Source organism: Salvia hispanica, chromosome 2 (assembly GCF_029641045.1).
Source record: "Salvia hispanica isolate PSC_SH4W2 chromosome 2, Shi_PSC_v1, whole genome shotgun sequence".
Taxonomy (NCBI): Eukaryota; Viridiplantae; Streptophyta; class Magnoliopsida; order Lamiales; family Lamiaceae; genus Salvia; species Salvia hispanica.
In genome coordinates, this window is record NC_142693.1 from 55,266,304 (window position 1) to 55,293,204 (window position 26,901).

Here is a 26,901-nt window from a genome sequence, read left to right on the forward strand (position 1 = left end):
CTAATTTTTTCCGGACCTTAGCTTAAGTGCTCGGATGATTAATTTTAAGAAATTATAATACGCTAACGATGAATAGACCTCGAGCCTAATTTTTAGTACTTAAATAAATGGCATGTGAGGTAGCACCCTCTAGTTAAGTGAACAATTCCTCTAATTTAATTAAATCTACCGATTTAATTAATATTCAAAAATTCTAGGACTCTTCTAGAAAATTTTAAAGGAAGAATAAAATGATCATCGCACTTAGGATGCATTCATGTCTAAGCTTAATGGATATTTCAAAAGTCTAATTAAGTATCTTTTATTTCCTAAAGGGACGTCTTCGAACGTCATCTAAGACCAAGTTAAGGAATTTCCGGAAGGAGCTTTAGCTTTTGAGGTGGGCATCCTTTCGAAATGTGATTTTAGTATGAAAATGTGAAATCCTTGTTTAAATATGTTGTCATGCCATGTTTTGTTTTATGATTACCTATCTGCTTGGCTATGCCAATTCATGTTAAATCGAATTCGGGTCCCAGTAGGGCCGCAAACCCTACTCGGACTAGTGTACACATAAGGGGACCGTGAGCTAACAAAAGGGGTTGGCCGGTCCAGTGACCGTCGTGGAATGTGGCCACATTCCCGGTTCACACAAGGTTCAGATATGGTATATCTATGGTACGTGATTGCGCAATCAAAATTCTTATGAAAGGAAAAGTATTTAGAGACTCGGGCCTTTTAAATAAAAACCCCGTGAATCTCTCAACTGTGGCTTGACAATTAAAATTAAAACTGTTTTTGGCAATGTGCTCACTGAGTATATCAAATACTCAGCCCTGCATGTTTCTTTTTAAATGTGCAGGTTGAACGTGGACGGGCAGGCGATGGTGTTGGGCATGAATCCTCGCATAAGTCAATAGGTAGCCCAGGGTAGTATGTCTCCATACATACTGCCTTGTCTTGGACGTTTCCGCTGTAATAGGATTCTATGTTAGAAGGATTGTGAACCTAGACCGCACTCTGACTTTATGTTGTCCCATTTCACTTTCACCTGCGGGACTTTTGTCCTAGGCTTCTTCTTTTAAATCATGATTATTTTTCATCCCTTGACTCTAAGGTGCTATTGAATCACGTTTAGATGCAGTCACTATCATTAGGAAGTTTGTGGTCGTGACAGAGTGGTATCAGAGCACCGTTCTTTCGCTCTGGACCCAAGAACCTTCCTTCAAGCCTTAGTCTAGAATGATAGCACTAGGCTAGAACATGACTTAAATGGAAAGTTAAAGGACCCAACACCTCGACTCGTCACGTTCAACCGCAGCAATGAGGTAAGAAAGAAGTTCTTACCAGAAAATTTTCCGTTATTTACGAAAGGATTTGATAAAAGGGAAAATGATTTCTTTTAAAGATATTTCAAAAATATTCAAGGATTTCAAGGAAAAGCATGTAAATTTCATTTTTCTACGAACCAAAGAATTTCAAGTTTAAAATGTTAAGCATAAGGACGTCTTACAAATGCTAAAGTATTATTAGTTATGCATGCCTGATTATGTGAAGTATGATGATAGCTCGAGGAAGTTTTTAGAAAGTTACGAAATGACTAATGCATGCAAACCTAGAACGCCTAAGGAGGTACATTAGGCTAGAATATCTATGAACGAATAGTCGTGAATGACGACTCTTACACCGCTTCCAAGAGCGATGAAATCAACGGAAAGATGCAAGATAGGGCGAACCCCTAACTTGTCTTGAAAATAGAACTTTAAATGCGAACTACGGCGTACTGTATTACGACCTTTACGTTTAAAAAGAGGAAGAACGTCCAAAAATTATGAGGGGCCCACGAGTCACTCAAAACGAATGCTAATACGATCTACCCTATCGGAGAAAAACCCTAATAGGTTATCGATACGACGGCTAGTACTATATATATTTCACTATGCATATTACTTCTATACCTTATTCTCTCTTTTCGCGTTTTGAGAGCCCATTCTTTCGTACAGATGGCACGACAGCGCTACACCCATCGTAGGCCGCTCCGAGCTGGCGCGGATTCCGAGGCAGTGGTTCGCTATTTCCGGTCCTACCGCCGCTGCCATGGGGATACGCTGGCGGAATTCGTGGCACACTACGCGAAGTTATGGGAGGAGGCCAACTGTCATGGGGTGAAGCCCTATGAGGGTATCATGAGGCTCGTCGGTCTGTTTCCTGAGGAGTGGCAGAGTTGGATGACGGCCACTGCCGAGTTGTACACGTCGTCCCCGCCTCCCACGTATGAGCCTATTGGGGATATGCCCGGCTTCCTGAGTGCGGTCTCAGCAGGGTGCTTCCACTTCGGTGATGGGCCCCCACCAGAGACGCAGGCGCCCGGAAGCGAGAGATTCCGCAGGTTGCCACTCTTGGCCCTAATGCGGGGTGCAGGCGGAGTATTCGAGGAGGGGCAGTCGTCTCGAGCTCCCGCCCGCGAGAGGGGCCGAGTAGAGGTTACGCCCGACTCGAGTGATAAGACCGGGTCTGTGGGGAGCAGCGCGGCAGATGAGGATGACGACGAGAACTCGGAGGAAGAGGGCGTAGACGACGATGAGGTCAGTGAAGAGGACTCGGATGAGGAGCCCGAGGAAGTTTTGGAGTGGGGCGAGATGCAGGAGGATGGTTCCGCTGAGGAGGAGCCACAGATTGGCGGCCTCGCTGATTTGGAGTTGGAGTTCATTCCCCCACCACCAGCCGGACCACCACCAGAGATACCTTCACCCCCGGTGGAGCCCCACCCGGAGACACTACGGTTGTCCCAGCAACCGATAGATTTGACCTCTTTCAGCGAGCTGTATCATCGCATTTGGCGTATGCGCAGAGAGTTGGCCGCCGGGACCGATATTCCCTTTGCACCAGTGGCAGCCCCGGGGCCATCAGAGCCGGTGGCAGTGCCGGAGCACCCCGAGGAGCCGGTGCCTCCGATCGAGACGTCCCATCAGGGGACTAGTCATGGCGACCCGATGTGGATCAGCAGCGACTCTGAGCAGGACTGATTGAGCAGGCCTCAGGCGTGTTTATCGTAGTAGTTTAGCATCATGTTTTCTCTTTCCATGTATCGAACCTTTTAGGAGCTTTCTTATTTTCCTTATTGCCCTCACATGTATCAGATTTTAAGTCCTCGCTAGAGGCAATTTTTCCCTTAACTTATGACATGTGATGTTTCTTGGCTATGTTATTCGATTTTTATTGATCTTACTCCTTATGTTCAAAAGAATGGTGCATTTAATGAACCTAATGCTTGCGATCATGACATTCGACGAGTATAAATCCATGTTAACCTTGTTATCCTTAGAACAGAATGCCACCAAGGAGACGTGCCGGACGGCCAAGAAGGAATGGCGAGGTGCCACAAAATGTACCACGAGGAAATGGAGCGGGAAGAGGGATGACCCCACCACCTCCTCCGCCGCCTCCACCTCCACAGGAGCGGCGAGTAGAGGAACTTTTTCTGAGACAAAACCCTCCGATTTTCAATGGTTTAGGGGACCCAGTTGTGGCTGAAAACTGGATACGCGCCATGGAACGTATCTTCAACTTCCTGCACTGCAACGATCAGGAACGCTTGACTTGTGTGACCTTCCAACTGACAGGATCAGCTGATTTCTGGTGGGAGGCACGAAAGAAAATTTTAACACCGGAACAACTGGCTCAAATGACTTGGGATGAGTTCAAAACTGGAATGTATGACAAGTACATCCCGAAGAGTTACCGTAAGGCTAAGGAAGTGGAATTCTATAATCTGAAACAAGGACGGATGTCCGTTACTGAGTATGATAGAATGTTCTGCGACATGTCTCGCTATGCGCCTGACCAAGTCGATACTGATGAGAAGATGGCTGAGAAGTTTTGTGCCGGTCTGAGGTACGAAATAAAGATGGCCTTGGCAAGCCTTGGAGGGTTGTCGTACCCTGAATCATTGAGTCGAGCCTTGGACATTGAGGCAGCCATGCCCAAAGAGAAGTCAACTGTACTTGTTGCCGCAGCACCACCCCAACAACAGCAAAACTTCCGAGAGAAAAGGAGGTGGGATGGAGATCGTGCTCCAAATGAAATTAAGAGACCACAACTTGCTCTGAAGCCACCGCAGAATAGTGGAAGGCAAACTGCTCCAAATCAGATGATGGAGTACCGACCTAGAGCCCCTGCCTGTGCCAAGTGCTCGAAGAATCATCATGGGGAGTGCAAGGCTGGGACTGATAGGTGCTTCTACTGTGGCAAGGGCGGACATTTCTCCAGAGAATGCCCGGATAGGAACGCTGGAGTCAGAGGGAGACAGAACTACCAAGGGCAGCGTCCACAACTGCGGGCACTTCAAGCTGAGCCGAAAGGAAAAGCGGCCCTACCCCAAGCTCCGCAACACCAGCGGCAGTTACGGCAGAGGCTTCCCACTCAGCCCAGAGCTTTTGCACTGAGACAGAGGCAGCCTAAGACGGAGCCAGGGAACCAAGAGCAGGGCAATCTGGCAGGTATGGGAACTCTCCTCAACATACCTATAGCCATTTTGTTTGATACTGGTGCATCACACTCGTTCATATCAGCACCTTGTGTGGATACCTTAGAACTGCCTACTGACGAAGTAAAACATAAGATGAGGGTGTCCTCACCCGTAGGAGGCCTTATAGACATCACACGAACTTGCTCAAACGTAGAATTCAATATGGGAAACCTTAGGTTAGTGGCTCACAATTTGCATGTGATGTTGATGTGGAGCGTCGACATCATATTGGGAATGGATTGGTTAGCCGAAAACTACGCTACCATTCTTTGTAAGGAAAGGCAGATCTCGCTGCAATACCCAGGAAGGGAACCCACAATCTTCCACGGAATCTCCATGAGGCGACGAAAGTCCATAATTTCTGCACTACAAGCAACCACTATGATAAGGAAAGGATACCCGGCATACCTCGTTTACCTGAATGGAGAAGAGAAAGAGGACCGTAAGATTGAAGATGTAGCAGTGGTACGAGAATTCCCAGATGTCTTCCCAGACGCACTACCTGGATTGCCGCCAGACAGGCAATTAGAATTCACAATTGATCTCGAACCAGGATCGGCCCCAGTATCGAAGGCACCATACAGAATGGCACCTAAAGAGTTAGAAGAACTCAAAATACAGCTACAGGAGTTACTAGACCTAGGCTTCATCCGACCTAGTGTGTCACCATGGGGCGCACCAGTGCTCTTCGTGAAGAAGAAGGACGGAACATTGAGAATGTGTATCGACTACCGAGAGTTGAACAAACTGACGCTCAAAAACAAGTACCCTCTACCAAGGATTGACGACCTGTTTGACCAACTTCGAGGGGCTGGTGTATTCTCGAAAATGGACTTGAGATCAGGTTATCACCAACTGAAAGTCCGACATGACGATGTACCCAAGACAGCATTCCGCACCAGATACGGCCATTACGAATTCACTGTAATGCCATTCGGACTCACAAATGCCCCGGCAGTATTCATGGACTTAATGAACCGCGTGTTCCACCCATACTTGGACAAGTTCGTCCTAGTCTTTATAGACGATGTACTCATCTACTCGAAGAACGAGAAGGAACACGAGGAACATCTGAGAACCACCTTAGAGACGTTGAGAGCCGAGAAGCTCTATGCTAAGTTTAGCAAGTGTGAGTTCTGGCTCAACGAGGTGAATTTCCTCGGACACATAGTAACGGCAGATGGGATCCGAGTGGACCCTGCCAAGGTGGAGGCAGTACAACGTTGGCAGTCACCGACAACACCGAGTGAAATTCGAAGTTTCTTAGGTTTGGCTGGATATTATCGGAGGTTCATTGAAGGATTTTCTAAAATAGCCAGACCAATGACTCAACAGCTCAAGAAAGGAGCTAAGGTCAATTGGACGCCGGAGTGTGAAGCAAGTTTCCAATTATTAAAAGAAAAATTGACCACCGCACCAATCCTAGCCGTGCCAGCACCAGAAGCAGGCTATGTAGTGTACACCGATGCTTCAAAAGTCGGACTTGGATGCGTATTGATGCAGAATGGCAAGGTGATCGCATACGCGTCACGCCAACTCAGGCCACACGAGTTAAACTACCCCACTCATGATCTGGAATTAGCAGCAGTGGTACATGCCCTGAAGATTTGGAGACATCACCTCTACGGAGTTCGATGTGAGATCTTCACGGACCACAAGAGCCTTAAGTACTTTTTCGAGCAGAAGGATTTAAATATGCGACAACGTAGATGGCTCGAATTAGTCAAGGATTATGACTGTGGCATAAATTACCACCCAGGCAAGGCTAATGTAGTGGCAGATGCCTTGAGCAGGAAGACCATTCCCCAAGTGGCCACTTTCCTCACACAGAATGAGGAGCTCATACGAGAATTTTCCAAGATGCGGCTAGAAATAGTGGGAGCACCAGAGACGGTGGAAAGTAGGATCGCCACTCTAGTGATTGAACCAGACTTAAGGGCCAGAATTGTTGAAGCTCAAAGGAGTGATGAAGCATTAGAGAAAATTCGACTTAAGGTGAGGACAGGAAAAGAGGTGAGTTACCGCGAAGAAGCGGATAACGCCCTCACTTTTGAAGGGAGAATATGCGTGCCCAATGACGAGGCTCTTAGAAAAGAGATCATGAGCGAAGCGCATGAGACACCCTATACCGCTCACCCAGGAGGTACAAAAATGTATCAAGATATGAAGAAGCATTTTTGGTGGGATGGCATGAAGAGGAGCATAGCGTCGTTTGTAGAAAGGTGCCTAGCATGTCAACAAGTGAAGGCTCTACATCAACGACCCTATGGGAAATTGCAACCCCTGGAAATTCCCGAGTGGAAATGGGAGCACATTGCAATGGACTTCGTGACAGGATTGCCAAAGTCACAACGAGGGAATACTGCTATTTGGGTGATTATAGATCGCCTCACCAAAAGCGCCCACTTTGTACCAGTTCGTATCACTTACGGATCGGACAAGCTAGCTCAGATCTATGTGCAAGAGATCATACGGTTACATGGAGTACCGGTGACGATCACATCAGACCGTGACCCAAAATTTACTTCTAGGTTTTGGATAAGCTTGCAGCGAGAGCTAGGCACCAGGTTAAATTTCAGTACGGCATTCCATCCACAGACTGATGGGCAGTCTGAGAGGACAATCCAAATCTTAGAAGATATGTTGAGGGCCGTAGTGCTCGACCGCGGAGGAAAATGGGAGCCAGTATTGCCACTTATAGAGTTTGCGTACAACAACAGCTATCAGGCAACCATAAACATGGCCCCATATGAGGCACTGTATGGGAAGAAGTGTAGATCACCGCTTTATTGGGATGAGGTCGGTGAGAGAAAGACGCTGGGACCGGATTCAGTAGAGGAGATGATAGAGATCGTCCGCCAGATCCGTGAGAGAATCAAGGAAGCTCAAGATAGGCAAAAGTCTTACGCAGATGCTCGCCGAACCGATCTGCAGTTCAAGGCGGGAGACAAAGTTTTTCTGAAAGTATCCCCGTCTAAAGGAATTACGAGATTCGGCGTCAAGGGCAAGCTAAGACCACGTTTCATCGGACCCTATGAAATTTTAGAAGAAGTGAGTCCTGTGGCGTACAGATTGGCACTCCCACCGAGTTTCGGGAACGTGCACAATGTTTTTCACGTGTCTCAATTGAGGAAATATGTGTTCGACCCAAAACATATAATCCACCAAGAGGAGATGGTGTTGGAACCAGACTTAAGCTATGAAGAGAAGCCAGAGGCAATCTTGGATAGGAAGGTCAAGGAATTGAGGAATAAATCTATTGTAACGGTGAAAGTTCTATGGAAACATCATAGTCACGAGGAAGCTACGTGGGAATTGGAAGACAAGATGAAAGAAAAGTACCCAGGACTGTTTGAGTAACATAAGCAAAATTTCGGGACGAAATTTTCTTTAAGGAGGGTAGAATGTAGCACCCGCTTCTTTTATTATCTTTTCATATATGTTAACGTCGAACTAGAAATCTATCGTTCTCTTGTTTCGTGAAAATAAATGGAACTCGAGCCTTTGATGAACTTAATAGTGTTAATTGCAAAGTAAAAGTTAAAGAAATAATCAAACGAACTAAACCAACTAATGTACGCTGCGGAATAAAAAAAGGAATGCTATTCAAGTGTTCCCGAAAGAAAAGGTCCACATAATGCCCAAAAATTTGTTTCTTTGGAAGTTCATGATGGTCTTACAAAAGGATGAGATGGGATATTAATGTTACAATACTCTTGAATGAACCGAAAGCTCAAGGAAATAAAGTCTAGGGTAGCTTGCACTTGGATTTCTTTTCCCGAGCCCACGCCGCACTACCACCGCGCCATATCCGAACGAGCCGTCGAGCCCGGGATAGCATGGCCCACGTCTCAAAGCAGCAGCAAGGCAGCCAAGCCTTTTCTTTCACCTACAAAATAAGTAAAAAAAAAAAAAACAAGTTTAGTGGCTAGGAAACAAAAGAAAATAAAGGGGGCTATTAATTGAAGAAAAGAACAACATTTCCTTTAGTTATAGAGGACCAAGGATTTGCCATAGAAGGCAAGTCAGCCCTGCAACAACTATTACACATCAGCCATTTATTTCTCACGAGTACCTACTCCATAGACCACCAAAAGAATAGCTAGAAAGGAGCCAAAGAGTCCAGATTCAATCTCTGCCAAAATCCCAACAAACCCCAATTTATAACTAGTACTAGTTACTCATAAAGATGCAAGTTTTGCAGCCATGAAGGAGAGACAAGGAGATCACTAAAAGTGATATTTTCTGCAGCATGACAACAAACGATGCAGCAGCCATTTAAGGCTCAAGAGTACACAATCTGCCTATAAATCCCCCTCCACACCACACACCAACTCCTTTCACCCACACTTCAAATTTTCAGCAAGATAGAGAGTGAAGAGTGGCACATAGCCGAGAATTTCAACAAAGACAGCCACTCCTTCAACCTTTCCAGAGGTAATGCACCTCCACCCCTTTTCTCTCCTTCAAATCAAGTTTCATGTCATCATATAGAAGCTCTATAACTTAGAAGCCTCAATCAACATAAGTAAGATCAGTAAACCCTCCCCCAAACCTCCCTTTTCTTCTTTTTTGTTTTTTTTCTCAAGCATGTGTATATATGATTGTTAGTAGAATCTGCCCAAGTAACACCAATAAATACACAACAAATTAACATCTCCTTCCACCACTAAGCCATCCTTAACAAAAAGACTAATGCTCCAAAAATCACTGAATTCATGAAGTAACAGAAGTAAGTAGACACTCTAATGACTAAGCCAACTGGAGAACTTATCTGGAGGAGGTGAATCTGCCGGACTTCCGGCAGCAAGCTTCGGCTCTCCGATGGACAGCCCCACGCTCCGATCCATCCACTACAACCTAGCAATTGCAAAGCTACAAGTTTAAAACACCAATCTTTAATCTCAAGGGACAAGACCTTAGAAAATAAGAACAAAAGAGGGAAAAATGATAAATAACCTTACCTGACGAAATAACGGCGAGGCGAGAGAGTACAGTGGCGGAGGGCTCTCCGGCCGTCCGGTGATGGGAAGGCCGGGCTGCTGTGAAGGCGACCTCCGGGCAGAAGCAGGGCAGCGTAACCACTGCCCGTGCTATCACAACGGCGGCGGCGACAGACCCCAAAAAGGGAAGAATGCCGGCGGACTCCGCGGTAGTGGCGGACCGAGCAGGAGGAGAAGGAGATCGGTCGTGCATAGCGGCGGTGCGCCGCCGCGCTCGCTGCTGCAGCGGTGGCACGAGCGGGACAGAGAGAGAAAGAAAGAGAGGAAGACGGAGCCGCGGTGGCGACGAGGGAGCACCGGTGGCAGAGAGGCGGCGATTTCGCCGATGGAGGAAGAAAGAGAAAGATAAGGGAACGGAGAGGGGTGGAGCGGCGCCGAGCGACGCCGCAGGCGGCAGCCCTGCTCGTCGGGCGGCCGCGGACGAGGACGAAGCGGCGGCGGACGATGGCGGTTGGCGGCGATACCGCCGAGAGGAAGAAGAGAGAGAAGTTGATTAGGGTTGGTGTTTGGAATTTGGGAAATTTGTGATGGAATGAGGGGGAGAGACCGATGGAATGAGGGAGTTTTGGGCCTCTTTCTTAATTAATGTTTGGGCCACTAACTAAATGGAAGTAAATAGTAGGAAGCTAATTAAATCTTTGGGCCTCTTTAATAATAGGTTGGGCCACCAATTATTTAAAGTATGGACTAAGAATTTATTTAAATCATGGGCCTTTATATGTTATGGATTAATTAACAGTCCGCAATTTAATTCCACGAAGATAAGTCTAATTTTTTCCGGACCTTAGCTTAAGTGCTCGGATGATTAATTTTAAGAAATTATAATACGCTAACGATGAATAGACCTCGAGCCTAATTTTTAGTACTTAAATAAATGGCATGTGAGGTAGCACCCTCTAGTTAAGTGAACAATTCCTCTAATTTAATTAAATCTACCGATTTAATTAATATTCAAAAATTCTAGGACTCTTCTAGAAAATTTTAAAGGAAGAATAAAATGATCATCGCACTTAGGATGCATTCATGTCTAAGCTTAATGGATATTTCAAAAGTCTAATTAAGTATCTTTTATTTCCTAAAGGGACGTCTTCGAACGTCATCTAAGACCAAGTTAAGGAATTTCCGGAAGGAGCTTTAGCTTTTGAGGTGGGCATCCTTTCGAAATGTGATTTTAGTATGAAAATGTGAAATCCTTGTTTAAATATGTTGTCATGCCATGTTTTGTTTTATGATTACCTATCTGCTTGGCTATGCCAATTCATGTTAAATCGAATTCGGGTCCCAGTAGGGCCGCAAACCCTACTCGGACTAGTGTACACATAAGGGGACCGTGAGCTAACAAAAGGGGTTGGCCGGTCCAGTGACCGTCGTGGAATGTGGCCACATTCCCGGTTCACACAAGGTTCAGATATGGTATATCTATGGTACGTGATTGCGCAATCAAAATTCTTATGAAAGGAAAAGTATTTAGAGACTCGGGCCTTTTAAATAAAAACCCCGTGAATCTCTCAACTGTGGCTTGACAATTAAAATTAAAACTGTTTTTGGCAATGTGCTCACTGAGTATATCAAATACTCAGCCCTGCATGTTTCTTTTTAAATGTGCAGGTTGAACGTGGACGGGCAGGCGATGGTGTTGGGCATGAATCCTCGCATAAGTCAATAGGTAGCCCAGGGTAGTATGTCTCCATACATACTGCCTTGTCTTGGACGTTTCCGCTGTAATAGGATTCTATGTTAGAAGGATTGTGAACCTAGACCGCACTCTGACTTTATGTTGTCCCATTTCACTTTCACCTGCGGGACTTTTGTCCTAGGCTTCTTCTTTTAAATCATGATTATTTTTCATCCCTTGACTCTAAGGTGCTATTGAATCACGTTTAGATGCAGTCACTATCATTAGGAAGTTTGTGGTCGTGACAAAAGGTGTGAGTCCTAAATACAAGGTTATTGGGAAGGTTGTTGATCAAGGAAAAGGGAAAGGGAAACACATCCAACAGGATTCGGGTGCGGATGAGGTATCAAAAATCTTAGTTAAGGCAAACATTAAAGAAGTAGACATGTGAATTGTAACATGTATGGTTGTTGCTGTGTTTTTTATAATTTATGTCTATCTATATTTTGTTAACAAGGCAACGAGTAGAGTGAAAAAACCAAGTCTGGCTGCCCGTTCTCCATTCAACGAGAGAGCAGTTAGAGTGACGGCAAAGCCACACATAGTGGACAAGCAGCTGTACTATTGGGTTCTTAGCACAGCGGATAAGAACAAGTAAATGTTTTACTTTAGACGTTCTTATTTTTGGCACATGTGAAATTGTTTTAACGTATCAAACATGTAAAGGGATTCAGTTGTCTACCACGACAACTTCAAGAGTACTGTGCAGATCGAGTTGCAAGCTTTAGCCCCGTTCAAGGCGGTGAGCCCCGATGTTATCGATACGTGGAGCTCTTACCTGAATACAATGGAAAAGGACAAGGCGCCAGAGACGGTTTCTAGGCTTTTCTTCTCTACAAGACCATGCGTGAGTGTACACCGTTCCCTCTATGTTTCTGTCAAATTACTATAATAACTTCAAGTTTGTAACTGATAACACAAACAAACTACAGATTCAGTCAATGGTGGACGCACAACCCGAATGGACAGAAGAATTCCAGTTTGATACGTTCTGGACCAGGGTTTTGGAGGAAACAATTGGAACGGGCAGCTATCAGTGGGACAAATATGAAATGGTGAGTTATAGTAAAATAATGTAGTTGATTTTTAGTTGTAGTGGAGATAATATTATGTGTTGTAATGCTCCTTTCGTTGTGCAGTTCTTCTTCCCAGTTTGGGGGACGACCCATCAGTATGTGGTCTGTTTTGATCTTCCAGATTCCAAGATGAACATCATTGACCACACCTTGGCTGAAACACACGGGTCATTCGGAGAAAAATATGGGCAGACTCCCTCTGTGCTGGTACTATACATTCAACTCCATCAATTATGCATTATATACCACGAATTGAACATCATATGCAATTGTTAAAGTTTTGTTTTCTTTGGGTGTAGAAAAAGTTCTTTGCAGCAGCACTTACGAAGTCCAAGGTTTCAAAAATGGCGACACGGGTAAAAAAATGTAATGCGCATGTCGTGACCATGCCGTGGAGGAACAACAACAGCACGGTGGACACGGGGGTGTATGTGATGAGGCATATGGAGACGTACTTTGGAGAGAGGGAGAAAGATTGGGATTGCGGACTAACTGCCAAAGGAACAAAGAGTCTGGAAATATTGCGAATGAAGTTTGCAACGGCTCTGCTAATTTCTCCACATAACTCGAAGACTGGGACCTACCAAACACAAGCCACGAAGCATTGGATGGATCAACAGCCTAAATTCAGCTTCGAAAAGTGGGTCGAGAATTATGGGATCGAGTGAACTAGATGTTTTTAATTTGGATATGAACTAGATGTTTTTTTTTATAACTCATGCTGGAAGGGTGAACATCGAAATTGTGGGTTGGTATGTTTTAGATATTTTGGTACTAAATTTTTGCAGCAAAAAAACTTATAATGGCCGCGCATAAGTTAGCAATGACAATTTGTTGCTTAATAATGTAAAATATATAGGGAATAATGTAGAACACAACTATTGAATAAATAATATTTCACAACAATCTCTATAATCAACATGTAATTAAAACAAATAATGTAAGTAAATTAATTAATAGTGCACTTTTCCGGGATACTAATGCAATGACATACCAGTGCATATAACAAAATAATGTAATAAATCTGCATTTATAATGTATGAAACTAGGTATGTAATACAAGGTTATTCACATTATGGTAATGTAAGATATAGATAACAATAATGCACAAAAACCAATTTAAAATGACCAATCATTTCCAAAACCTTGTTCACAGTAGGAAGACATCGACCTCAATACTGAACATAAAATGCAAAAAAAATTAAAAAAATAATGCTGTTATAATCAAAATACAACAACATTTCCTCTTTCTTACGCTGCTCCTTCTCCTTTTCCAGCTCTTTAAGCATTGGACAATTTCTGGAGTCGTGATGGCCCAACTCATCGCATGCCTTACACCGTCTAAGGGGCCTAGTAGCATCCTTGATAGCCTTTTCTCTCTTGGAAATTAGACGACTAGCGGAGCTGCTCGCGTGCCCCTTCGTCTTTACCACATCCGGAGGATGGACCTCGACAACTTCGGGCCTTTCCATTCCATAAAACTGTTCAATCATTCACCTTTTTTCAGAGGCGGACGTTGTAGGATTACCACCTTGAAGAGAATTTCTAAGATCTTCAAGGCCACCAACAAACGCTCGAAGGACATCAATGTCCGACTCAAATCGGCGAAGAAAACCATAGAACAACGAAATCCCTTGCTTTGAAACGTTTTACCTTTCATCAACGATGGCCTTGGTAGGTAGAGTGTCATCAAACTGACCATGAACAGCCTTGACTAACGGAGTCTTCATCCATCTACTTGCGCAGTATTGATCCGGAATCTTTTTCACTTCATTGTTCCTGAACAAAAAGAAGATACGACTGCACAGATATCCCTGCCTTCCGAAAAGTTTGCAATAGCAGGAGTATGACTCGTCACTCTTATCATGTCTAACAAAGTAAGAATTGCGAAGGTTGTCTCCAAGTTTGTAGTTGTCGACCATGTCTACAGAGGAGAACCCCAACACGCGACATCTGTCATTACCCTCAACAATTTCCTCTTGTATTTTCTTGAACATACTATCTGTGTACATCGTTGAAGCATGTTTCTTGAACGGCAAGGTAGTGGCCAATATAGGCAAGGCATTAGCGTCTTGGTAGTCCAACTTTGTTTTTCTATCCCGCTGAAATTCCAAAGCTTGGTTGAAATTCAAGTAGAATTCGGCAATATTGTTGCGTGGCTTCAAAAAGTTTTTGTAGAAGCTGTTTTCCGACTCAGATATCGAGGTGGTCCTAATCGTCGACCCAAGTGGGAAATCTCTGAAGTATGCAGGTATCCATAATTGCCTGTAGTCGTACAATGTCTTCAACCAACCATGGTCTTCCAGGCCATAACGTTCAAGTACTCCATTCCACTCTTCTTCGAACTCGTCGGGTTCAAGTAGATCCGACCAGACGCAGGCATTGAACTCTTTCTTGAAATCTCCGTCCCTCAATAACCGACCAGGAACTTTATTGGCCAACTTATGCATGATATGCCACATACACCATCTGTGGCGTGTCCCGACAAGAATCTCTTCAATAGCCGATCTCATGCCCAAATCTTGATCTGTAACGATCATCTTCGGAGCAATCCCCATACACTGGACAAAATGTCTAAACAACCATGCAAAAGCGCCTGTCTTCTCGCTGCTTACCAAACCAGCAGCGAAAGTTACTGGTCATGATTGTCCTTTCTCGTGAATGGCGCGAAGATCATACAATACCTGCGTAGCAAAGGCAAACATAATTCATACTTCCAAACATATAATGCATAAAAACAAAAATAGTAATGCATGTAATAATGTACATATTCAAATGTTATAATGCACGTCATGCATACCTATTGGTGTTATAGGTGGTGTCAAAAGCCACTATATCACCGAACATATGGTAATTCCTCTTCATCAAACCATCACACCAAAAAAGAGCAACCAGTTGGTTGCTAGCATTAACCTCGTACTCGTATGTGAATGCCTCTGACATCTCCTTCTTCTTAGCCATATCATCCAAAACCATTTGCACGTCAATACCATGTGCGTATGCTTTGATGTCTCGAGAAGCATTCCTGATGTCCCCAACGTTGCAACCAACTAGCTGAAAACCACCAAGTATTTCCTTCAAAACATTGAACGTAAGTGTGGGGCCTATATTAGCCTTCGAACAATCCAAAATAAATTGGTGATGTACGTCCTCCAAGTTTCGATTGAGTGACATAAAATGCTGATGCTCTGACTCAACCATATAATGGTTATGAACCTCGGTGAAATCCTCGATAAAATAACCTGGAACTCCTCATTCGGAGAAAAACTTGAAAGATATCCTCGCTTTACATCCACACCGCTTGGATAACCATCGGCGTTTGATCGAAAAACCAGACCGTGCATTCGCTTGGTCATCCTCGCTCGACTTCTTGTTGCCTTCCCTATTGCATACCACACTATACCAAGTAGTAACACCATCTATTTTCCTCATTTGGGATTTACGCGTATCAAAACCAACAGCACGCGCATACACATCATAGAACACGAAACCAAAATCTAATGATTTGAACTTTTGCCCAACCACAGGCTTCAAATCTGAAGAGCAATCAGGAACAACAACCACTGTATACAATCACAAAATACAAGTCTCAGCTAACAAACGCATTACGAATTATAAAACGTGCATTATATAATTGAAATTTTAAATTACACAGTACTAAATCTACATTAATTTTATCTACTCAAATAACACCCTGGCCGCCCAGATTTCTAAACCCTAGCCGAGACCATAACTAAACTCTTGATCCTAGAACACGATTGTGGCAGTAACACCAATAAAAAATGATACAATTAGGAAACGAGCACAGAAAACCCTACAGCCTACATACAAGCAACAACGATTGTGTCTCTCCTTTGGAATAAATGAAACATGGGCCGAATATTCATAGAGATTTCGCTAAAGATTACCTTCTTCCATTGTTGAAGAATAATCTTCTTCCATTGGAGACGAACAACCTTCTTGCATTGTAGAAGAAATTACGGGGACGCTCCGACAAAATATAATTATCAACGACTTATCAAAATCATGCAAATTTCGTGAGATTATTTAGAACAAGAATTGCCTTCAATGGAGAATGATGAGAAATTAATCGGTGAAGAAGAGAGATATATTTGAGTCTGGAATCGCTGCAATATTTTGAGAAGGAGTGAATCAAAGACTTACCATAACAGACGTGCATGTGAATCTCCCTAAACGCCATTTTCTCAATTTTTAATGATTAAAAATGATTAAATGAGGCTCTAATTTCGGCCCTAAGATCTTGATATGGATGGTAGAGATTGAGAAGGAAAAAGTATAAAAGATGGGAAAAGTATATGAATACATCCCTATATATATATATATAGAGTCCTATTAACCACAACTCCACCCTTAAAGACCGAACTAGAGACCAAATTAGGGCCACTCATTTTTCTTAATCTTATGGTTATGATTAATTTACAATTAATTTAATATTTTATTAAATAAAAACGTTTTTTTTATTTTTTAAATTTTTTTAAATTTTTTTTTATTTTTTTTTATTCGATAAAAACTTGCTGGAGTAAATAATGAACTATATTCACTACATAATGAACTAAATGAATGTATGTTATGAACTTATTACTTCATTCAGTCGTGCTATTACTTCATTCCGTTAGTTTATTACTTCATTTATTCATGCTATTACTTCATTCCGTTAGTTTATTACTTCATTCAGTCATGCTATTACTTCATTCCATTAGTTTATTACTTCATAATGTGTTATGACATAATTATCTTTCAGTTGGGTTTAGGGTTATTACTTCATTCCGTTAGTTTAGTACTTCATTCAGTCATGTTATTACTTCATTTCGTTAGTTTATTACTTCATTCAGTCATGTTATTGTTATGAGCTTATTACTTCATTCAGTCATGCTATTACTTCATTCCGTTAGTTTATTACTTCATTTATTCATGCTATTACTTCATTCTGTTAGTTTATTACTTCATTCAGTCATGTTATTACTTCATTCCATTAGTTCATTATTTCATTCAGTCATGTTATTACTTCATTCCGTTAGTTTATTACTTCATTCAGTTATGTTATTACTTCATTTCATTAGTTTACTACTTCATTTCATTAGTTTATTACTTCATAATATGCTATGACATAATTATCTTTCAGTTGAAGTAAATTCAGTATATAATGAATGCGAAAAATTACTTCATAACATACATTCATTTAGTTCATTATGTAGTGAAAAAAAAATTAAAAAAAATTTATAATATTTTTTTTAAAATTAAAAAAAAATTAAAATTTTTTTTAAAAAAATTAAAAAATTTTAAAAAAAAATTTAAAACAATTTAAAAAAATATATTAAAAACATTTTTATTTAATAAAATATTAAATTAATTCTAAATTAATCATAATCATAAGATAAAGAAAAATGAGTGGCCCAAATTTGGTCTCTAGTTTGGTCTTTAAGAAGGGTTCGACATTGATCACAACTCTTTATATATATATATATATATAACTATATATATATATAGGGGTGCGTTAAAATGACAACACTCTTAAAATGACACTGTGACACCACGCTAGACTGCAATATTATATATGCTAGACTGCAATAGTATAAACGCTAGACTGCAATCTATAGATTGCAGTCTAGCGTATTGGATATTGCAGTCGGGAAAAATTGCAGTCTAGTGTATTGGATATTGCAGTCCGTGAAAATTTACCCTTGAGCAATTTTTATGATTGCCACATGGCAGCTTATTATTCGTCCACATGTACAAATGATTGGCTAGGAATGGTGGTATGGTGTTACTTTAAGAGGTGTTGTCATTTTAACACAATCCTATATATATATATATATATATATATATATGAGAGTGTTATATTGCTAACTCAATACCTAATTGCTAACTACAACTAAATAATAGCCATTAGATATTCAAATTAAGGGTCTAGATCATTAACCAAGAAATATCAATACGATCAACAAAATACGTCAATAAAGCCATAGGATTAATTCCATAAAATATCAATAGGGGTATTAATGTCAATTAACTACATGTTTAGTTATAACTAACTTTTAAAAGAAATTCCAAAACTTTAAATTCATATAACATATATCAAATTAAAGATAATTTTATAAGGATTCCAACGATATCATATATGCATATGTTCCGACGTCAAAATTTGAAAAAAAAAATCGAAATTTTTTCAATTTTTTCGTAAAGCAGAAATATCAACATACTATATAAAATATGTCAATATAATACATGTAGAATGTCAATATAAGCAATGGGTTAACATTCTTAAAGCATCGTGTTGACATTCTCAAAGCATTGTGTTGATATTTCCGAAACACTATATTGACATTTTCATCTAAAACCCTAATTTGGCGAGTTTTTTTTATCTTTTTTTGATTTTATTAATAAAAACGAAAATTACACGTGGCAAATTGTAGACCACACGTTTTCTAAAATCCTATGGCCTTAAATTAGTTGTAGTTAGCAATTAAATGATGAGTTAGCAATTGATCGCTCCCATATATATATATATATATATATATATATATAAGAACAATAAATTGATATAACTTTACATAAATGAAAATATTCATATTTTTATGGGATAAAGAAAATAGAAAGTTTACATATATTTTACATAAATAAAAATAATCATATTTTTATGGGATAAAGAAAATAGAAAGTTTACATATTTTTATGGTTTTTATGGGATCGATGCAGCGTTATTTTACTGATATCAACTAATTTTATCTAGCAAAACTTTTTTCTCTTTGAAAATGCCTTAACCATGTGGGCCTACAAGGATTTACCTTCTCTAGTATTTGGGCCAATGTGGGCTTACTTTCTCCATTGTAGCTTGCAAAAGGCCCAAAATACTACCCATTCTTAATAACATACCATATTCTCAAAAATAATCATTTTTGCCCACGGAATAGTTGAAAAATAAAATAAAGATATTATTACCTTACTAGGAGTTTTTATTCTCTATTTTATTTTTTTAAAATCAAGTCCAAATTGCTTTATTCATTCTATGCATTCTAGTATACTGATTTTAGGATTGTGAAACTAATGCAAAGTTTATTGGTGAGAGTTGTATCAGGTTGTCTTGGTTGGTTTAGAGAAGAAGCTAATGTCCCAATTGGGCTTCTTGCTTCACTCACATTCTCCATCTCTTTCCCTTCAATCCCTTAGCCTGTTCTAGGTTTTTTGTGGGTTAAGCCATTCTTTTTTTTCCTTAGCTGTTTGGTGAGATTTTTAAGAGCAAATCTTTGAGCAAATACTTTTGGATTTTTGATTATTCCATGAAAAATCACATCTTTATTAATAAATCATGCCACGTACAATTTACAATGAACGGTCACAATTTGTACAATTGAGATATCATAAGATTTCTCATGGATCTTTGCAATCAACACACAAACAGAAGAAACTTCCTTTTCCAATCTGTTTAATACACTCTGCAGCTGCGACAGATCCGAATTTCTGCTGACAAACAGTTAAACAACGTTCATACGTATTCGGCGAACTTCTACTGCACGGCAGCCCCGGAAATGGTATAAAATTGCACGTCTTATCAACACGCAATCCATTCACTAAAACAACACAAATAAAATTAAATAAATTATTTGTTCAAACTAAAAATGTGAGTTTTATCACATTAATAAAATTTATATGCAACAGAGAGGTAAGGAAGAATTGCACGAGATAAAAAACTTGATCGCCACATACATATAAATATCTCATTTATATAATCAATTTATTTATACTGTACTCATTATTTTATAAAAACTTACACTTTGACATCAACATTTTCCTATCAAGTTACAAATTTATATACATATTGTAATAGTGCCAACCTGCAATGATCGTGAAAAGGACTACCACAAGTGTGAAATGCTTCTTCTGTAGGTTTTCCATTATTGATGATTTGTTTTTTTTCAGAAGGTTCTACTACTAATGTCTTTGGTGTCTGTTATATATATAGACCTGAATTGTGTAATAAAATTAATAAATTGATATTATTAATTAATGGTATGTAACTGAATTGGATAATTTACTTAATAAGAATTATGATTTAGAATTTATATGAAAGGTTTTGTTATAAATACAATAGGTAGAATTTGCAATCTATACATGGCAATTTTTAAATGTAATTTGTATATGACATATGAAACTAGGTTTGTTATAAGTACAATAGGCAGATTTTGCAATCGCTACCTTACAATTTCTAATTCTTAGTAGATTTTTCTAATGCAATATATCTATTTTATATGATATTTGAAAATGTGAAACTGATATAATTAATATTTAATTTATATATTTTCTACAATAAGCTACTTTTTACTTTATATGATTTCCTTTGTCCATCATTAAATATTTATTTTACTTTCACTATCTTTAATAAATAAATTTCACATTTCAATAACTCGATCTCACTCAAATATTATTAACGAATTATTATATAATAAAAGACACACATTCCCTTAATTTTTAACCCACTTTCAACAAAGTGGAATAATTCTTAAACACTTGTTTCTTTGAAGGGATGTGGCTATAATTTCAAACTATTTCCAGTTTCGTATTCTTTTCAAACTTGATAAGTTTTGCTCCTTCTTCTACAATGTAGAGCATTAAAACAACACCTGAAAATAGGTGGGACTTGGTTTTAATTTGAAAATTGCAAAACACTACACTATTTAAAGTATTAGATAATAAAAATTGAATTACATATTCGCGAGCTTATACTGTTATACATCTAGTAAATGTTAGACTTTTAAAACAATTCAGTCATATATACACAAATTTGTATATTGTAGTTATGAAATTAATGTTTTTGTTTTTGGAGTTTATTTAATGCTTTTTCGAAAAAGATTTAAGTGTTTTCATTTAATATAATAATCAACGAGGTGAGCGATTACATAATTCTAATTTCAATTATTAACAAGAAAATCAAAATCGTCTTCAATCATCTATTCCTCTTAAATATGATGAATATAGATTTGGTTGTTAATATATATGGAAATTCTTCTATTTAAAATGATTCTATTTGATAAAATCGCATAAACGAGGAATAGGAACTTGTGAATTTCATCATCTAGGAACAACAATTCCTTTTTCATTCACAATTAATTAGAAATTTAGAAGAGTAATTAGCGATATTTAATAGAGTGTTTGCACAACCAAATATAGATTATATTACAATACAAAATTGCATTTCCGAACATGAGAAAATATATTATCACAGTTAAGAACAATTACATTAAAGGTAAATGATTTTTTACACAATCTCTATTTAACATAATATCTTTATTTATATCTATAATGATATTTTATCTTTCGACTAAAATATCATAATGCTATTTTGAATAGATATAGATCAAATTACAAAAAAATCAAAATTAAATTATAAACACACCATTTATACGCTTATATTATATTCCCCTAACCTCCAAAAAATAGTCTACTTTTTATCATTTTAAATCATCCCCTAAAATTAGTCCTCTCCATTGTTAGTCATTTTTTCCTTTCTAATAAGGAGAGCTTTGTGGATTAGAATTCTGGCATTTTCTTCGGAGATGCAATTTAAGCATTTTTACGTAGAACCTCCCCTGGGGACGGAAAAGAGGGCCCTAGAATTCAAAGTTTGGAGATGAGAGGCAAACACCAGCAGAGAATGGTTCTGCTCTTTTGAATTGTTACTTGATCCAACTTTTAATCCAACAAAGATACATTGATGTAGGCAGTAATTTAGTTAAAAACTATCTCATTGATAAAGAATCATAATTTCCAGGTGCTGTGACTTGAGTTGATTGAGCATCCAATCTCTAGAGTTTTATGAAGACAGTGGGGAAGAAAACGCAGATGAGACTCAGACTAACTCGAAAAACTCACAACAAACATCAATAACATATAGTGATATGAGTTAATATAGGAAGAAGAGCCTTATACAGAGCATCTGAATTCTGTCGAGGCTCGACATTCTTTTGGCTCTTTTGTGATGATACGGATCAAGGCTTCTCAAAACATTCTTGTGAAAGCAACTTTTTTATTGGAATATTCTTACCACTGTGTAGCGGAGCACCATGATAAGCACGTCCAACAGGTACACCGTATCCATTCCCTATTTCCAGATTGCCTGAAATTAACTTCAAATAGAACATTAAATCGTAAGACCAACCATATGAGAGAATTCAAATTCCGACTTTAGTCATTCGTGTTAAGGAGTCTGAGAGGAATAATGATTCTTAATTTGTTCCACCTTACTAAGTTGTAACATCTTCAATTCTTCGAAATATAAACACAATCTACGATATAGATAAATTTGGATGGTTTTTAATCCTAATACTAATAAAATTGGTTAGTTAGCCTAAAACTAAGGAAAAGGCCGAAGCCCAATTACGAACATGTACATTTCTTTTAAACCGTGCCACAAATTTATCATCTTCTAGTAAACTAAAGAAATGGTTAGTTACCTTTTCGAAGTGCAATCACGGCTCAGTCCTCTTTATGCGAAGTTTGAGATCGTTGTTTCCATTTTCAACTTGCTCCTCCTCGATCCTTTCTGCTGAGGCAGCTGCGGATTCGCTGCAATATGTTAACTCAATTAATTTGAGTGTCGGGATTTCTCCAATGCCGCTGGGGATTTCCTCTAGACAGTGGCAGCGATGTACACGGAGGTGGCAGAGTCCAGGAAAATTGGTCTCATCAGCTATCCATCGCACAAGATTCAAACCTACAAGATACAGAAACTTCAATGAGCAGAACACATCTCCATCTGATACCTCCCAATCTTCATCATATGCTACCCCCCACTCTTCATCACTTGTCTCCTCCTCGCTTTCAAACTCATCTCAATTTGTTGCCTCCCGCTCTTCATCACATGTCTCCTCCTCTCTTTTAAACTTGCATCCAATTATCGTGAGCACTTCCAGCTTATTTAGTCCACACAAAGTCCTCAACACTCCTGAATTTATTACACAACCTTCCAAAAATAGTTTTCTGATATTACAAGGGAATATAACTCTGGAACAACAATCGGAACCGCCTGGAAAGTATATAGTTCTGATCCGATAACATTTTAATATTTCAAGCTTGTGAAGATGGCAAAGATCAATTGTCGTGGATGTAGTTCGGAGGCAATCATTAATTGACAATTTTTTTATATTTGGAATGCTTTTGAGGAAACCATCCCAAGTTGTTGCCTCTTTTTTACGTAGATTCAATGAAATCCTTTGCAGCTTCTTTAGGACATTGTAGTTTATTTCCTCATCTTTTAACAACCCAATTCCAAACACCTTGAGATTCCTTAACTCGGAGAGCTGCCACAGCTCAGATGGCACCTCAAACTCACAATAACCAATCAAGGTTTGCAAATTCCACAATCTTGATATTCCTTCCGGTATTTCGAAATAGCAGTTGACACCAAGAAAGTGTAGGTTGACAAATTCAAATATTACAGTTGGAAAACTATTAAAACTTATATCAATTAAGTCCAACACCCTTAACAATCTTGCTGCGAAAAATACACCAAATGATAACTCATCACTCTGAAAACCAATGCATATAACAGATCGAGTTAGTGACATTGACTCTGTTGAATCATAAACATCTACCAATTCATCTGACGTGTGAAAACTCATGCGGCGTGGATTAGAGAATGTGAACTTGTTGGGACCAAAAAGAAACATGTCTTCAGCAGATTTCTTAATGCATATATCCCTCAACATATCATGCATTAACTCTTTGGTTTTTTATTCTTTTTGTATTTTCTAACTAGAAATAGATTTCTATCTAATAGAGACTTCAGCCAATCCTCCGCCTCTTCCTCCAAACTTCTTTCCCCGTTTGATTTTACAAATCCTTCCGCCACCCACATATGTACGAGTTTGGAGCCTTTAATCTCGCAGTCTTCAGGGAAAACTCCCATGTATAAGAAACATGGTTTCAAGTGATTCGGCAAATGGTTATAACTTAAAGACAATATACTATAGCATCGCTCGTCTGTTCCAGAAATTGCTGCTATTACATTATTCCCAATTTTCTCCCAAGTATCTTTTGATCTTTCCATCTTAGATAGCAGTCCTCCAATCACACTGATGGCTAGAGGTAGCCCACCGCAATCCTTGGCGATCTTCTGACCAATCTCTTGTAATATAGGTGGGCACTCCTCTTCTCCATACACAAGTTGGTGAAGCAGATTCCAACTTTCAGACTCGCTAAGCAACCGCACCTGATATTGCAGACTCGAAGAGCTAGCATAGTTCGCCACATGAGATCCCCTAGTGGTGATCACAATGCGTGACCCATTGTTGTTATCTGAGAAGTACATCCTCATCTCATCCCAAAATTTGGTACTCCAAATATCATCTAATACAATCAAGTATTTTCTACCGAACAAGCTCTTGTACAACATATCTTTTAACTTATCAATAGGTTGATCACATTCTCTTCCAATTATGCAACGAAGAAGGTTTTGAGAACTTGTTGCATATTGTAGTCTTGTGAGATAGTGGTCCAAGCACGGTATGCAAAGTGATCAACAATCAATGGATCTCCATAAAGCTTTCGAGTAAGAGTGGTTTTACCTACTCCACCCATACCAACGATGGGGACGATCTCCAGCTTCTTCTCCAAACGGGTTAGCCGATCCTTGAGCTGCCTCAGATCTCCATCAATTCCCACAAGCATCTTGTTATCCTCCATCTCCACGAGCTTCAAGTGTTCCATAGGAGAATCAAGTTTTCGAAGCATCTTCTCATCCTCCATCTCCACGAGCTTCTCTGCTTGCTTTGTAAGAGAATCAAAATCTAGTATTACTTGCTGCAGATCTGGTGTGGTAAAAGTGAAAATCGCAGAATCATATCCAGGGAGCATTTGATCAACCATGTGGGATTCAATGATGTCTTCTGCTCGATGTGCTACTTCTCTGACTTGGTTGTCTAGTTTAATGAGTGAAGATTTATCAAGAAGCTGCTGAAGAGAAGTAGTTTTATCGATAAGGGATTGAAGTTGAGGGTTGTTTTCATCAACGATCCATCTTGGTTGGTCAGGATTAAGGATTCGTTGGAGAATGGTGATGAGTGGTTGAAGATTGTAAGTCATTTTTCAGATCTCTAACAAAAGAAACAAAGGGAAGTAAAGTAATGCCATTAATTAGTTACAGTTACAGTGAGAGGAAGCTCACTGGACAGTAAAACGCACGAATATTCATAGATAGACCCTTTCCATTTTAAAAAATTACTACAATTCTCTTTTCTTTTAAGGGATTTTTGTCCTTAAACCATTAGCTTTCTCCTAAATCTGTTATTTTCTACTATAAACTATTAAAAGTGGAATTAAAAAAGATAAATTTATCAAGTGTGTTTTTTTACCTAAAGCTCAGAAACTGATCCGACTGAATTACGTCTCCTAGTTGTCACTAATTTCTCTTCCACCTCATCCTGTTTCTTTCTCGCTTTATATTTCTTCTCTTGTATAGAGCCAAAAAATCAGCCGGCGAAATTGTCGCCATCTCCAGCAAAACCATTGAAAGCTACCCCTCCAGCCAGTTAAACGCACTGAAACCTAAAGCGTAAAATAGCATAAAACCAATCCAATCAGAACGTGAAACCAAATTTTAAATTGTGAATTAAGTACTATATTATTCTAAACTTATTCCTCCGTCCCCCAAATATTGTTCCATTTTGACCCATCACGAATTTTAGGAAATGTAATGAAAAAGTTAGTGGAACGTGAGTCTTACTTTTATATAGTACTCCCTCAGTCACCAATTAGGAGTCACACTTTGACCGGGCACGGGTTTTAAGAAATATAAAGAAAAGTTGGTTGAAAAAGTTAGTGGAATGTGAGACCCATTTTTTTATATTGGTTTTATAATAAAATGTGAGTGAATTGAGTTAGTGGAATGTGAGACCTACTTACTATTTATGGTAAAAATTAAGTGTGACTCTTAATTGTGGACGGACCGAAATGGAAAAGTGTGACTCTTAATCGGGGACGGATGGAGTATTAGTTTTATAATAAAAGGGAAGTAAGAATGAGTTAATGAAATATGAGGTCCACTACCATAAATGGTAAAAAGTGGAATGTGACAAATTTTGAAGGACAGACATAAATATAAAAATAGGACAAACTTTCATGGACGGAGGAAGTAATAAATAAAATTTTAGAATTCAATTAGCCTATTTTCTATTTCAAAGATTAGGTACATATTGTATTTTATTTTTTATTTCAATTATATTCTTATTTAGTATGAATTTGATTTTCTTTCTTTGTGTATATTTATCAAATACAACCCTGGTTATGGTAATAACTAATAACTAATAGGACAAACGCAACCCTGGTTGATAGGTGTGTGATCAAATACTAACTAAGTTATGGTAATAACTAATAACTAATATTAATTTTGTATGTTAAAAACATCAACACAAAGACATAAAATTTATCAATCTTCTTGTGCTGATAAACTTATGTCTTTGTGTTGACATTTTAAATTTACATGTTGTATTGATATAATTATGTCTTTGTGTTGATAATTTTAATGCACAATATTGAAAGTTATTAGTTATTACTCTAAATTAGTTAGCACACTAACGCAACCCTACGTTGATATCCTTAATGCTTTGGTATGAATCTAAAAAAAAA

The 26,901-nt window shown here is 39.1% G+C and overlaps 3 protein-coding genes, 2 long non-coding RNA genes and 1 pseudogene across 6 annotated transcripts; 4 read left to right on the forward strand and 2 right to left on the reverse strand.

The window, feature by feature from the left end:
• The first annotated feature begins 305 nt into the window (after nucleotides 1-305).
• On the forward strand, nucleotides 306-1,081 carry LOC148932683 (uncharacterized). The gene is made up of 2 exons (XR_016135517.1): nucleotides 306-379; nucleotides 842-1,081. It is a non-coding gene; the product is annotated as an uncharacterized LOC148932683 (long non-coding RNA).
• Nucleotides 1,082-3,397: 2,316 nt separating this feature from the next.
• Nucleotides 3,398-4,688, forward strand: LOC148932684 (uncharacterized). The gene is made up of 2 exons (XM_089065204.1): nucleotides 3,398-4,478; nucleotides 4,684-4,688. Exons 1-2 carry the CDS (start codon nucleotides 3,398-3,400, stop codon nucleotides 4,686-4,688), a joined length of 1,086 nt encoding a protein of 361 aa, XP_088921330.1.
• Nucleotides 4,689-10,582: 5,894 nt separating this feature from the next.
• LOC148932685 (uncharacterized) lies at nucleotides 10,583-11,358 on the forward strand. Its single transcript, XR_016135516.1, has 2 exons — nucleotides 10,583-10,656; nucleotides 11,119-11,358. It is a non-coding gene; the product is annotated as an uncharacterized LOC148932685 (long non-coding RNA).
• Nucleotides 11,359-11,972: 614 nt separating this feature from the next.
• Nucleotides 11,973-12,929, forward strand: LOC148932686 (uncharacterized). The gene is made up of 4 exons (XM_089064719.1): nucleotides 11,973-12,032; nucleotides 12,118-12,240; nucleotides 12,325-12,468; nucleotides 12,561-12,929. Exons 1-4 carry the CDS (start codon nucleotides 11,973-11,975, stop codon nucleotides 12,927-12,929), a joined length of 696 nt encoding a protein of 231 aa, XP_088920845.1.
• A 482-nt stretch (nucleotides 12,930-13,411) lies between these two features.
• Nucleotides 13,412-14,819, reverse strand: LOC125197675 (protein FAR1-RELATED SEQUENCE 5-like). The gene is made up of 3 exons (XM_048096330.1): nucleotides 13,915-14,819; nucleotides 13,495-13,725; nucleotides 13,412-13,439 (listed from the first exon to the last, which is right to left on the reverse strand). The coding sequence occupies exons 1-3, from the start codon at nucleotides 14,817-14,819 to the stop codon at nucleotides 13,412-13,414; spliced, it is 1,164 nt and encodes a 387-aa protein (XP_047952287.1).
• Nucleotides 14,820-21,839: 7,020 nt separating this feature from the next.
• LOC125197691 (putative late blight resistance protein homolog R1A-10) lies at nucleotides 21,840-25,391 on the reverse strand (annotated as a pseudogene). Its single transcript, XR_016135291.1, has 2 exons — nucleotides 22,731-25,391; nucleotides 21,840-22,403 (listed from the first exon to the last, which is right to left on the reverse strand). The product of XR_016135291.1 is annotated as a putative late blight resistance protein homolog R1A-10 (transcript).
• Nucleotides 25,392-26,901: the final 1,510 nt, after the last annotated feature.